The 12,917-nt window shown below is 34.3% G+C and overlaps 3 protein-coding genes across 3 annotated transcripts; 2 read left to right on the plus strand and 1 right to left on the minus strand.

Annotated features, from left to right (window-relative positions):
- The first annotated feature begins 3,341 nt into the window (after positions 1-3,341).
- On the plus strand, positions 3,342-6,969 carry LOC18045489 (U-box domain-containing protein 44). Its single transcript, XM_006438820.2, has 3 exons — positions 3,342-4,523; positions 4,634-4,934; positions 5,344-6,969. The coding sequence occupies exons 1-3, from the start codon at positions 3,744-3,746 to the stop codon at positions 6,795-6,797; spliced, it is 2,535 nt and encodes an 844-aa protein (XP_006438883.1). The 5' UTR covers positions 3,342-3,743; the 3' UTR covers positions 6,798-6,969.
- Positions 6,970-7,088: 119 nt separating this feature from the next.
- LOC18045490 lies at positions 7,089-7,796 on the minus strand. The gene is made up of 3 exons (XM_006438821.2): positions 7,663-7,796; positions 7,452-7,536; positions 7,089-7,346 (listed from the first exon to the last, which is right to left on the minus strand). Exons 1-3 carry the CDS (start codon positions 7,739-7,741, stop codon positions 7,280-7,282), a joined length of 231 nt encoding a protein of 76 aa, XP_006438884.1. The 5' UTR covers positions 7,742-7,796; the 3' UTR covers positions 7,089-7,279.
- A 1,613-nt stretch (positions 7,797-9,409) lies between these two features.
- LOC18045491 (U3 small nucleolar ribonucleoprotein protein IMP4) lies at positions 9,410-11,995 on the plus strand. Its single transcript, XM_006438822.2, has 9 exons — positions 9,410-9,608; positions 9,709-9,792; positions 9,912-10,021; positions 10,138-10,188; positions 10,283-10,426; positions 10,517-10,606; positions 11,354-11,460; positions 11,574-11,658; positions 11,766-11,995. The coding sequence occupies exons 1-9, from the start codon at positions 9,497-9,499 to the stop codon at positions 11,862-11,864; spliced, it is 882 nt and encodes a 293-aa protein (XP_006438885.1). The 5' UTR covers positions 9,410-9,496; the 3' UTR covers positions 11,865-11,995.
- Positions 11,996-12,917: the final 922 nt, after the last annotated feature.

A 12,917-nucleotide genomic window follows, 5' to 3' on the forward strand; every position in this document is an offset into this window, starting at 1 on the left:
TTGTTTTTACATATAGAATAATCAATTTGTCTTCCTCATCCCTCGTATTTTCTTCTTTATCAAGATCAATTTTATCCTCATATATATATATATATATATATATATATATATATATATATATATATATATATATATATATATATATATATATATATTAAAGAATTTAACGTATCAATTAATTAAAAAGATAATACCAAATAAATTTTCTTTGTAATTTTCCCGTTCAATCGCATATGTTTTGAATGTTATGATTACTTCATAATCTTTCTTTGAAAAAACTAGCTCCTATTGGGTATTGAAAAGTTATGGCTTGAAACTTATAATTGTTATAAAAAGTCGTAGTATGAAATAAATATTATTAGTGCATGGTAAATATGACTTTTTAAATGATAATTTTAACAAAAATAATAAACATATTTTAGATTTTTCATTTTAGAAGTGTGCGATAAAATTAATTAAAATTTTAAAATATAAAATTAATATTTACCAAATATTTTAATGCTACTATAACTATTACCACATAACCAAACATGAGTTTCATTTATTGTGAGCTCCTCGGGTAAGAAAGAACCATGAACCTCCTCTGTATCAGCTGTCGAAAAGCAACTACATATTACTGTGATACTTAGTTTTAATTCAATGTTGTTAAATTGCAAATCAAATTTGAATTGAAAAACCGTTAAAAAATCAAAATTCTTTTCTGCATTCTTACTTTCTTCTTTTTGGGCCCATCCCGTTTAATGTTTAGAGATTGTCAGAATACTTTGGGTTGGACTATTGGCTTACACGTGCTGACCTTTTCATTGTCCATTTAAAAATAATAACGTGATTTTGCAACAAGAAATGAAAAACGAAGTGGTTGAAGCCGCTATCACGCTGCCGGACCAATCCGTCCAAGTTCCAACCATTCGGTTGGTCAAATCTGATAGACATTTCTAACTAAGTAATGACACAGTTGAGAATATCTTTCCAAAAACACGTGTCTCGTAAAATCAAGGGGGGTATATACGTGTGTGCGTGTGAATTATATTCAGTTGTTCACCACAGGTGGACATTTTACTAGGAAATTTACACCAATAACCATAAAAATTTTGACTTTTTCCATCTTAACCCCCTAAACAAACTTCTATCAACATTAGCCATAAAAAACCCTTTGAGACCAAAATACCCCTCTCTCTCATCTCTCCCCCAACAATCTCTCTTTCTCCCATCTCTCCCAATCCGAAGAACCTCCCATCGTCGGCGGCAACTTCAATTTCTTAAACAAACGTAACAATAGTTTAATTTTATTAATGTTATCCCCTTCTTCATTTTCCTTCGACCTTTGAAGCCATGTTCTGTTATGCTATGATTACGAATGAAGAAACAAAACGACGCCTCGCTGCAACCGATGCTCCAAAAATGTTTATTTTCCTGTAATTGAATTGATTACGGTGTAATGTTTTATTATAAGCGCAACTGGCGGTAGCTGGTAACTGGTCACGTTTACGTAAATATAGCCGATATATTCGAGCTGCCGATGTGGATCTTGAAGCGGAATAAGCTGACTTTTGTTTGTTCCAATCTGTCACCCAACAGCTTGCGTTTTACGAGAAGTTTATTACTTAAATAATTAAACATTACGAGACGATTACGAACTCACAATTACGTGTATAGTTAGTTACTCAACAGTCACAGATATAAACTATCAAGATCTTCTGGAAATGTAACTCAGTAACAGTATGGTGGTCATGTGACAACTTTACAGAAGATCGTAACATATGATAAGCTTTATATGTTCGTAAAAAATATGAATTACATATAAAGTTAACAGAAGATCCCAATTACAATAATATTAGTTGTTGGCCATATGACAGTAAGTCAGTAACTAACAAACTACTAAGCAAAACGTGCTGTACAAAGGAGAATCCGTGAGCTGTTTGTGCAGTGCAACTTTTGAGAACACACAATGCCCACATGGAAGGAAGAAGCAATCCCTTGGAGCATCAAAGCAAATTGCACAAAGATGCCGGGAATTGCACAAATTGCACAGGTGCCTGTCGCACCAAAACTTGGTGCGACAGGCAAGTTTCGTACGACAGGCAGCATGTCGCCAGATTCACCCTCGACTTGCAGTTACTGAAACTCTCGAGCAAGTTCAGAAAATAACTCATACCACTATGTGTTGCCGATTAATATTGGATCCGAATAGATTATGATCGGATTTCACTTTTATCGTTGCCTTTTGCCATCGCCGTTGGTTGATGATTCAAGAGTGGAAAGCTGCCTTTGGTTTGACGAAATGGGAGAAACAAAATTGCTTTTGGTTTGTAAAGAAGGGTAATTTGGGGAGAAAAGCGTGTGTTTGACTAATGTTGATAGAAAAAAGTTGAGAGGATTAATTGTGAAAATAGCAAAAGTTTTATGGTTATTTTCGTAAATTTCTCCATTTTACTCTCGATGAAATTAATTGACTTACTTTGATTTAGGTATTGATTTTTAAGTCACATCTTCAAATAAATAAATAAATAAATTGAAAGTACGTGTGTGTATATAATACAATTTGAGCATCTAAAGACGTAATTTAGTAATTTTTAAGTAGGTTATGTATATATTTATAATGAAATTTAACAACACAAAATAAATCAACTGAGATATCGATTGATATTATAGTTGTATAATTACAGTATTAACATCAACTTTTATGATGTAGAAACTAAATTAATTATATTTCATATATACATATATACATACATACATATATATATATATATTGTAAATTATATAAAATTTTATTATTTTTATAAAAATTAGTATTTAAAAATTATATTTATCACAAATTATCGATTTTTCTATTATAGTTACAATTTTTTTCTTTTAATACAAGCATAATTTTCAATCCACAACACTTCTAAGACCAGCCGGACATGGAGTTGAATTTAATATAGCGGTGGCGATCGGTTTAAACAATTATATGCGAACCAAATTTGATTATAAAAATTGCAGAGACCTTCAAAAATGAAAATGTGGCAACCATGTAATACTCGATGATCAATAGTCCTTGAACTGTGGTTCCTCAAATCACACAATAAATGTGAATTGGGGGCAGAGAAACAAGCTGACGCTGGCGCACGTAAGGAAAAGGAAAGGGACAGAAAACAGAGTTATTTGACTGGGTCTTCGTATCGATATATCAATTCATTATTTGTCAGATATTCAAGTCAGAGGCGACTGACACTCAACACGGTCGATACTCTGCCCACATATGATTCCAACAAGAAACTTCCGTATTACTTGCATTCATAGATAAAGAGTTAAAGACTCAGAAACTCCCACAATCTTTTTAACAAAAAAGAGCAAGACAATTTAAAGAATTAAACAAATTACAAGTCATAGTCCTTTGTTTTCATATTCTTTAATTTCTTTCATCTCTCTTGTTGTGTATCTCCCCGTCCCGTACGAAATACTCAGTTCAGCTGCTTGACAAATTCCTTCTCCTTCTCTGATCAGGTTCTGTTTCCTTATTTTTGTGCGTCAATTTTGATGTTTCAGCTATGCCCATCTCTTCAGTATATGCAGGAGTTCGTTTAGTTTCGACGGTTAATCTCTTTTCCATCGTTAGTTGCTTTGAGTTTCTTACCTCTCCTCGCTCTCTATCTCAGCTTTGTCAGATTTTTCAAAATCTCCCTCTTCACTCTCTCTGCTTTGTTTAATCCTGCGAGCTCTTGTTTTGGTTCAAGTTTGTAATATTATCTCTTCACAAAATGCAAGAAACTTGTAGTAGAAGTTTCTTGGAGCATGTAAAGCAGCTACAAGCCTTGAGTAAAGAGGTAGCTTCGCTTGCGAGAAACTCCGAGTATGAGATAGATATGTTCAATGAATTTGCTGATATTGTTGAGAAATTCAGCCCTGTTTTTGACCATCTAAAAGACAATGACAAAGTCATGGCCACAGCACCTATTCTAAAAGCTGTTGACTCTCTTGAAAAAGAGCTTAGGCGAGCCAATTCTTTGATAAAAAGTTCCAATTCGAGATTGGTAAGTAAGCAAATGGAGGATCTAACTCAAGATATGGGGAGATCCTTAGGCCTTGTGCTATTTGCAAGTGTGGAACTGGAGTTAGATGTTAAAGAAAAGATTGGATCATTGCATAGAGAGTTGATGAATGCAAGGTTTGATAAGAGTTTAAGTTCAAGTCCAATCCAAACGCCACGCCCGAGTCTTGAATCCGGGTTCGTCAGTGACTTCGAATCCAGGAAGGCAGTTGAAATGGAGGAGGAAATACAAGAAATTGTGGAGGAAAGAATTAGCCTTGGAATTGATGATGTTATGTTGCAACTCAAGCACGGGGATGACAAAAATTTGAAGTTTGCTCTCTTGGAATTGAGAGAACTAATTAGTGCTAAAACAGTTGATAGTGAATGGATTAATGAGGCAGAAATCATTGCAGTTCTTTTGAATCGGTTAGGTTCAAGCAAGCCCTACAACCGATTGATTATGATTCAAATTTTAAGGAACCTAGCATCAGAAAATGCTGACTACAAGGTATATCATATGTGAATTTGATCCACATTTGTTATTACAGCTGTGGTCTTTTTGATGTAAGATATTGGAAGTTCTTTTATTTGTTAGTTATCTTAACTTGTAGTTTTCAGGAGAAGATGGCCAATGTTGGGTCATTATCAGTATTGGTGAAGTCTTTGACAAGGGATGTGGAAGAGCAAAGGGAAGCCGTGGGACTGTTACTGGATCTTTCTGATCTCCCTGCGGTTTGGAGGCGTATAGGCAGAATCCAGGGATGCATTGTTATGTTAGTTTCCATGCTTAGTGGGAATGATCCAGTAGCTTCACATGATGCAGGGAAGTTATTGAATGCATTGTCAAGCAATACTCAGAATGCGCTTCATATGGCAGAGGCCGGTTACTTTAAGCCATTGGTGCAGTATCTGAAGGAAGGTAATTACAATTTTTCTTTTATTAGTTGCGTATGATTTATATTCTTGTTGTGCTTCCTCCCTTTCTCATTGCTTGTCTGCTTGAATTGAATCTCGAGGTAGCACAGTTTCTAGTTGGGGTATTGATAATAAATTAAGGCATGATGTAATTGCAAAAAACTATTGCATTATCATGAACCTATTACCTGAAGGGAAGTTGGATTTTCTAGTTTGATTTCTGAAAATGGAACTAGTTGTGGAAATACAAATGAAGACTAGCTAGGGAAAAAGAGTCTCACTTTCTCAACCTTTCCATCTTGGTAATCTGAATGTTGATTACAAATAAAATAAACAAGTTATCAAATTTTAGAGTGCTGTGAATTTCAGGGATTTTATTGTCTTATGGAACCATCCAGTACTACATCTTGCAGGCTCAGACATGAGTAAGATCCTCATGGCAACAGCACTGTCAAGGATGGAACTCACAGACCAAAGTAGAGCTTCCCTTGGAGAGGATGGGGCCATTGAACCTCTTGTTAGAATGTTTAGAGTCGGAAAACTTGAAGCCAAGCTATCTGCTTTAAATGCATTGCAAAATTTGTCCTTATTGGAAGAAAATATACAACGTTTGGTTATTTCAGGCATTGTATCACCTCTACTCCAGCTCCTTTTCTCAGTCACATCTGTGCTCATGACTCTTCGGGAGCCCGCCTCAGCAATTCTCGCAAGAATTGCTCAGTCAGAATCTATACTTGTCAATAAAGATGTGGCTCAACAGATGCTTTCACTTTTGAATCTTTGCAGTCCGACAATCCAGTATCATCTCTTACACGCGCTCAATAGCATTGCTGCACATTCTAGTGCATCTAATGTTAGAAGAAAAATGAAGGAAAATGGTGCAATTCATCTTCTATTACCTTTCCTTATGGAAACCAATGCTAACATCAGGGCAGCTGCATTGAACTTGGTTTGCACTCTCTCTAAAGATGTATACGAGGAGTTAGCAGAACAGCTAGGAGATAAGTATCTTAACATTCTTGTTGACATTACGTTATCATCAACATCTGAGAATGAAAAAGCTGCTGCAGTTGGCATATTGAGCAATTTACCGGTCAGTAACAAGAAAGCTACGGAATTACTTAAGAAGACAAATTTGCTGCCTTCTCTGATCTCTGCAGCAACCTCAAGTACTATAACTAAAACTCATTCTACCCCCTGGTTAGTGGAGAGTGTTGCGGGTATATTGATTCGATTTACAGATCCCTCTGATAAGAAATTGCAGCAGTACTCAGTACAACATGGGGTGATTCGTTTGCTTGTGAAGTTGCTGTCAAGTGAATCAGTGGTTGCCAAAAGCAGTGCATCAATCTCACTGGCTCAGCTATCTCAAAATTCACTGTCTCTTCGGAAGTCCAAAATTTCTAAGTGGTTGTGTGTCCCTCCTTCAGCAGATGCATTTTGCGAAGTTCATGATGGCTACTGCTTTGTCAAAAGTACATTTTGTTTAGTCAAGGCTGGGGCTGTTTCTCCTTTAATCCAAGTATTGGAAGGTAAAGAGAGGGAAGCTGATGAAACTGTGCTTGGTGCTCTTGCAAGTCTCTTGCAAGACGAAACTTGGGAAAGTGGAAGCAATTACTTAGCAAAACTTTCGGGCACTCAGGCCATTATAAAAGTTTTAGAATCAGGTAATGCTAAGGCTCAAGAGAAAGCACTGTGGATATTGGAAAGGATATTTAGAATTGAGGAGCACAGAGTAAAATATGGAGAGTCTGCTCAGGTTGTGCTAATTGACTTAGCCCAGAATGGTGATTCCAGATTGAAGCCAGCAGTTGCAAAGTTGTTGGCACAGCTTGAACTCTTGCAAGCTCAATCCAGTTACTTTTGAAACAATTCACGCAGTGTAAGCAAAATTGTGATTCTAATTTTTTTTTTTTTGTTTACATCTTTTCATTTCCTCTTGATTTTACATTAACTGTGTAATTAAGTTACGTTTTTGCCGGCTCTATGATCCTTGTTATATGCAAAAGAACAGAATTTGCCAGGTTTTTACTCCTGTTTTTGCTCAACTCAATGTACATCTTCATAAAAACATACTAATTAGTGAAGAAGTACAATTTTATTTGGTCCAAATCCTTCATTTCTGAGTCGCCTGCATATATATGTAGACAGGCATACATCTACATGTCTTTCTTGAATAAATCGCCCAGATACAAAATTATACTATAACTGAAGCTCATACATACAAAGGGTCAATCATGGAGAATTCACTACTGCACATAAATACATAGGTCTGTATTAAAGAAAGGTGTGTGCTGCAAGTTTATGACCTTGATCTGGGGACCACTACACAACCAACTTGGTTGCTACTTATCCTGCAACAACAGTTACATCAAAGCAAGCATCGCAAATCCAGCAGCAGCACAAAGCGAAAAGGCTGCAAAAATAAACACATAAATAAGATCATCACATCACAAAGCATCCAGTAAATCGATCACGCCACAGAAAATGCAGTGGTTTCTGTCTAGGAATTAAAGTTTACCATCCTTCGATAAAACTCCTATCGTTTCCTTTCTTTTTGGTACGTGCAAAACCTCTTGCACACATGGAACATTTCCTCTTCCCTCCTGTTGAGAGCATATTTGGCACGTAACTTATTAATTCAAATAGCTCCAATCATTGAAACAACCAAAGAAAATAAAAATTCCATGATTTTGTATGTACAAGTATGAACTTTAAGCGGTTCTTGTCACCTTTTCTTTGTGCCTCTTCATGCTCATGGTCCATCATAGGCTGGCTTTTGTCAGCTGATCTGGGAACTTGTGATGACATTGCAGAACTGAAAAGCTCTGTGTCTTGAACTTATTAGCATGTATGGCTTTCGCTGGTCGTAAATAAATATGCACAAGATGAAGGAATATTTTTTTTATCATATGGGGCCAGCTCCATTTTCTTATTCTCTTTTTGGGCAACTAATTCTGACATCTAGATGTTCTGTTTCTACGCACATCTTGGAACATCAAAGTCAAAAGTTATATTCTCCACAAGGACCTCAACAATTGATTCACTTGTGGAATAACGCTTCATAAGCACGTATTCCATGTATGAACTTTCATAAAGGGAATGATTCAATGTGCCAGCATATATTCTCTTTCTTTTTAAATTGCTAATTAAATGTAGGGTAAACTTTGGATTATTCCTTGTAAACTTATATTTTCAATTCACTCTCTTTAATAAAAAAATTCTTAATTTATTTTTCACTTTGTTCGAAAAATAAGGTAGATTGATGATTTCCTTTATCCTCATATAAAAATGACAGATAAATTAATTTTTGAAAAGTAAGGGAAACTATCTAAATATAATCAAGGGAATTATCTTCTTATAAAAATGACGTATAAATTAAGTTTTCAAAAGTAAGGAAAAGTATCTAAATATAATTAAGAAAAATTATCTCTGCACTATTTCTTTTTTGTCACATATACATCTAACCATTATAAAATTTTGACATATTCTCTGTATTACTTTTATTTCTAAACTTGTATCAATCAACCATTTGACACAAATAAGTTAGAATCTGTTAAATAATTTTAATAAAATGACTATTTTACTCGTAAATGAATTAAAAGACTATTTTATCCTATAAAATTTTGAAAAATAAAAAAAATTTATAATTACAAAAATGTCCTTGAATTTAATAAAATAAATAAATCTCAAAATCCAAGATGTCAACTTTTGTTTTTATGATTTTCAAATAATAATTTTTGTAATTGTAATTTTTTTGGAGAGTGTACATGCCAAGTTTTGCTTAAGCAAGTCTTAATTAGAGCCCCCAAGAGCAGCAAAGACTTTATACAATGCAAATTAAATTAACATTCAAAGTTTTATTTCAATTTTCAAAAAATATCATTTAAAAATTATAATTACAAAATTAACATTTTAGATTTTGAGATTTAAGTTTCATTAAATTTAGATGTATTCTTGTAATTATATATTTTTTATTTTTTAAAATTTTGTAGGATAAAATGACAATTTAATTCATTTAGGCGTAAAATAGTTGTTTTATTTAAATTACTTAACGGATTCTAACTTTGTTAGTATCAAAGTGGTTTGATAGAAGTTCAAAAACAAAAGTTGTACAGATAACATGTCAAAAATTTATAATAATTAAGTATGCATATAATAAAAAAGTGGTGATATAGAGATAATTTCTTTATAATCAATTCATAATCCTTAAATCTATACTTCCTTAGAGTAAACTATGAGCTTTATTATTTCCTGGCTTAGAAGCATTTAAACTCTCTTTCCAAAATATTACTTATTAGTCTAAAAAAATAATAATGATAATTTTGTTCCCTTTCGATTAAGAATAACCCCCCAAAAAAAGTATTCTAAAGCGCGGCATTTAATAAAACATACAAACTGAGGGATCTTAATGTTATAATCCCAATTCGATAAAATGTCGTGGCTCCTGGATTTTTGCTATTTCTGCCTGATCCACAAAACCCTAAAACCCCTTCGCTCGCATAAACCTCGACAACACTTAATAGCTCTTCATAAAATTTAGGTCTTTATCCAAATTCCCCAACGATGTTGCGTCGGAATATTCGATTGAGACGGGAATACTTATATAGAAAGAGCTTAGAAGGCAAAGAACGCTTGCTCTATGAGAAGAAGCGCAAAATCAAGGAAGCCTTGCAAGGTCTGCCTTTTTTTTCTCTAAATTAAATTGACATGCATGTATGAAAAATTATATCTTCATTTGGTTTATATTCTGAATTTCGATTTCTGTGGACTTGCAGAGGGAAAGCCGATTCCCACTGAGCTGAGGAACGAGGAGGCTGCGCTTCGCCAAGAAATTGATCTTGAAGATGAAAATACAGCTAGTATGTTTTACTTTTCTGTATAAAAAAATTTAAAAAAAAGATTTTTTTTTTGAAATGTGTAATTGTTGTATTAAAAATTTGCTGATAATATGTTTATGCTTCTTATTGCTGACACTTAGTCCCAAGGAGCCACATTGATGATGAATATGCAAATGCGACTGAAAGAGATCCTAAAATTTTGCTGACTACATCAAGGGATCCGAGTGCTCCTCTTACACAGTTTGTAAAGGTTGGTCCTTGATGTGTATACAATGTTGATGGCCATGCTGTTGTTTATTTTGCAGGTGATCTGAATGTGTGTTTGTTTGATCATTGGTTGTGTTTCACTTGGTTATATTCCTGCAGGAGTTGAAGTTTGTCTTTCCTAATGCACAAAGAATGAATCGTGGTGGCCAGGTTGGTTTATTTTTTAATGTTTCAGCTGGGTTGCCATTGTGAAACTAATATGGTAGAAGATATGGGATGATTTATGAGGTTTTCCCCCTTGCAGGTCATATCTGAAATTATTGAAACTTGTCGTGCACATGAGTTTACAGATGTTGTGTTGGTTCATGAACACCGTGGTGTGCCAGACGGTTTAATAATATGTCATTTACCTTTTGGCCCAACTGCCTACTTTGGATTACTCAATGTGGTAAGTAGTTTGATCAGTGTTGTGCTCTTTTGACATTTGCTTTGGCCTATTTTTCTTTGCCCAAATATTTAATTACTTTTTGGCCTGTAGGTTACCAGACATGATATTAAGGACAGAAAAGCCATTGGTACAATGCCTGAGGCTTACCCACATCTGATTCTCGACAACTTCAAATCCAAGGTATTCCTATCTTTCTGGCGAAATCAATTACTTACTGTATAATAAACTTTCATTCTACACAAGTTGTCTTTTCAAGTAAGCTAGTTCTACAAAGAGGTCCTACTTTCTTGTGCTTACAGTGACTGCAGCTATAGTATTAGCAGCTTAGCTTAGCTTGCTACATGATGTGAATTGTTAATTATTTCCGATGAGGTTTTCTGGAACGTTATATTAGGATTAGCATAAGTTTCTCAAACTCTTGTTTTTGAACTTATCTAGAAATGTATTTATTGTGCTAAGATGAAGTAATTATTATAAGGGTTCAATTCTTGGAAATGAATTAGGATCTAGTAATTTGTTGATATAGGCATCACTAATTACTCTATAGGCATCACTAATTACTCTATACTGATTCAATGTGGTTATCTCATTGATGTGTGAATTATCAGGCATCCTATTTGTTTTGCATCTTATTGACCTCTTTTTGACATTGATTTGGCCACTCTGTTGGGATGACATACTTGAATGTTACGGTATTCTAGAATTTCATTTATGTGAGAATTATTAGGCATCCTATTTGTTTTATTTGTTTTCCAATCTTATTGACCTCTTTTTGACAGTGACTTGGCCACTCTGCTGGAATGATTGTTACAGTATTCTAGAATTTCATTTCTTGCCAATTTTATTTTGCAAACTTGACACTATTTGCTTGCATATTCATATTGGCCATATATTGAATTTGTGGATTTCTTGTTTAATTTTTGATAGCTAGGTGAAAGGACAGCAAACATTCTAAAACATCTATTTCCAGTGCCAAAGGCTGATACCAAACGTATCATCACTTTTGCAAATCAGTCTGACTATATTTCATTCAGGTTGGTCTACTTGCAGTGCCAAAGATGCTTGTTTTGGCTGTATCTTAGTTGAAGTTTTATGCATATATATGGTGAATACGAAAGTTTCATGTTTGTGTCTTATAAATGGGCAGGCATCATATATATGAGAAACAAGGAGGCCCAAAGTCACTTGAGCTGAAGGAAATTGGTCCTCGGTTTGAATTGCGGCTTTATCAGGTAACATCATGTCATTTGAATGATGTTTGGTTTTTGAAATCAGTGGGAAAATGCATAGCTCAATATTTTGTTTTCTTGATCTTTGTTCTCATTGCATTGTGTTGCAGATAAAGTTAGGAACAGTTGATCAGAGTGAAGCCCAGATCGAGTGGGTAATCAGGCCTTACATGAACACAAGCAAGAAGCGAAAATTCCTTGGGGATTGACAACCAATCAACCACTAAAATGATATTGAGCTTTATTTTCTCTGTAGAATTGTATTTCCAGGGATTTTGGTTTGAAAATACTCGAGCTGAAAGATTTAATCTGATTTTTATAGAATTTTGGTGCTCACAAAGTCTATGTGTTTCAAAAGAGAAATCACACACAGTCTATGTGTTTCAAAAGAGAAATCACAGTGCTAGTGTAAAATAATCTGTGTCAAGGTATTTGAGAACTGGCCCACAGCAGTAGTACTTCGTTCTGAGCTTGGGCTTAGTGGCATATGCCCATTAGTTGTATTGGGGCTGGCTTAAAAGGCTGGGATACGCTTTAATCTAACTTAGCCCATACCCACATTTGTATCTAGTTGGACTTAGACCCCGTTTCAAGTGTAAACAAATCATCGTACTTTTAGTTCGACCAGTGATTTTTCATTTTTATTTACACTCTTTGTATCTTGATTAAAGTATATTTGGGGTTACCATGGCTAGAATGTGTAGAAAGTGGAGGAATGGTATCTGTTATGTATTTTGTGATTTATTTTAGAATTTTTTAGATGGAGGAATTTTAGAATCTGTAAAAGGTAATACAATTAATTAATATATGTATTATTTATGTAATTAAATTTAATATAATCACCTTATATAGTGGTTTTTTTAAAATAATTGTATACATGTCGTAAAATAATTTTCTTATTGTATGGTCGGCATGGTATTTTTTAACGTATTTTAAAATTTCTCCTAAAAAGTGGAATTTTGAGGTTTTATAGATTTTCCAAATTAATGAAATTGCGTGGGTGCTGTTTCTGGGTTGTGTAAACCCCGTAGACCTATAACTGAGACTGAGTCCAGTGTTTTCTCCCATCAAATTAAAAGTAATAAGTGATCGACTCTTTTATAGCAAGTATTCCCACCCCCAGTCCCAGCTTAAGCATACTGTTTTTTATCAATTTTATGGTATAAAAAAGAAACAATGGACAGGAATTTACATGCTTTGCATGCATGGTGTGAGAACAAAATTAATAAAACCACAAAAGCATTTGTATTCAGGACCGCACT

Source organism: Citrus clementina, unplaced genomic scaffold, assembly GCF_000493195.1.
Source record: "Citrus clementina cultivar Clemenules unplaced genomic scaffold, Citrus_clementina_v1.0 scaffold_4, whole genome shotgun sequence".
NCBI classification, from domain to species: Eukaryota; Viridiplantae; Streptophyta; class Magnoliopsida; order Sapindales; family Rutaceae; genus Citrus; species Citrus x clementina.

Excerpts from the sequence above, each read along its gene's own strand:
- LOC18045489 (XM_006438820.2), top strand. The coding sequence starts at position 3,744 with ATGCAAGAAACTTGTAGTAGAAGTTTCTTGGAGCATGTAAAGCAGCTA. Across the intron at positions 4,524-4,633 it reads CAGAAAATGCTGACTACAAG|GAGAAGATGGCCAATGTTGG; the intron begins GTATATCATATG and ends TGTAGTTTTCAG. Across the intron at positions 4,935-5,343 it reads GGTGCAGTATCTGAAGGAAG|GCTCAGACATGAGTAAGATC; the intron begins GTAATTACAATT and ends TACATCTTGCAG.
- LOC18045490 (XM_006438821.2), bottom strand. The coding sequence starts at position 7,741 with ATGTCATCACAAGTTCCCAGATCAGCTGACAAAAGCCAGCCTATGATG. Across the intron at positions 7,537-7,662 it reads TGAAGAGGCACAAAGAAAAG|GAGGGAAGAGGAAATGTTCC; the intron begins GTGACAAGAACC and ends TGCTCTCAACAG. Across the intron at positions 7,347-7,451 it reads AGGAGTTTTATCGAAGGATG|CCTTTTCGCTTTGTGCTGCT; the intron begins GTAAACTTTAAT and ends TTATTTTTGCAG.
- LOC18045491 (XM_006438822.2), top strand. The coding sequence starts at position 9,497 with ATGTTGCGTCGGAATATTCGATTGAGACGGGAATACTTATATAGAAAG. Across the intron at positions 9,609-9,708 it reads AATCAAGGAAGCCTTGCAAG|AGGGAAAGCCGATTCCCACT; the intron begins GTCTGCCTTTTT and ends GTGGACTTGCAG. Across the intron at positions 11,659-11,765 it reads TTGAATTGCGGCTTTATCAG|ATAAAGTTAGGAACAGTTGA; the intron begins GTAACATCATGT and ends ATTGTGTTGCAG.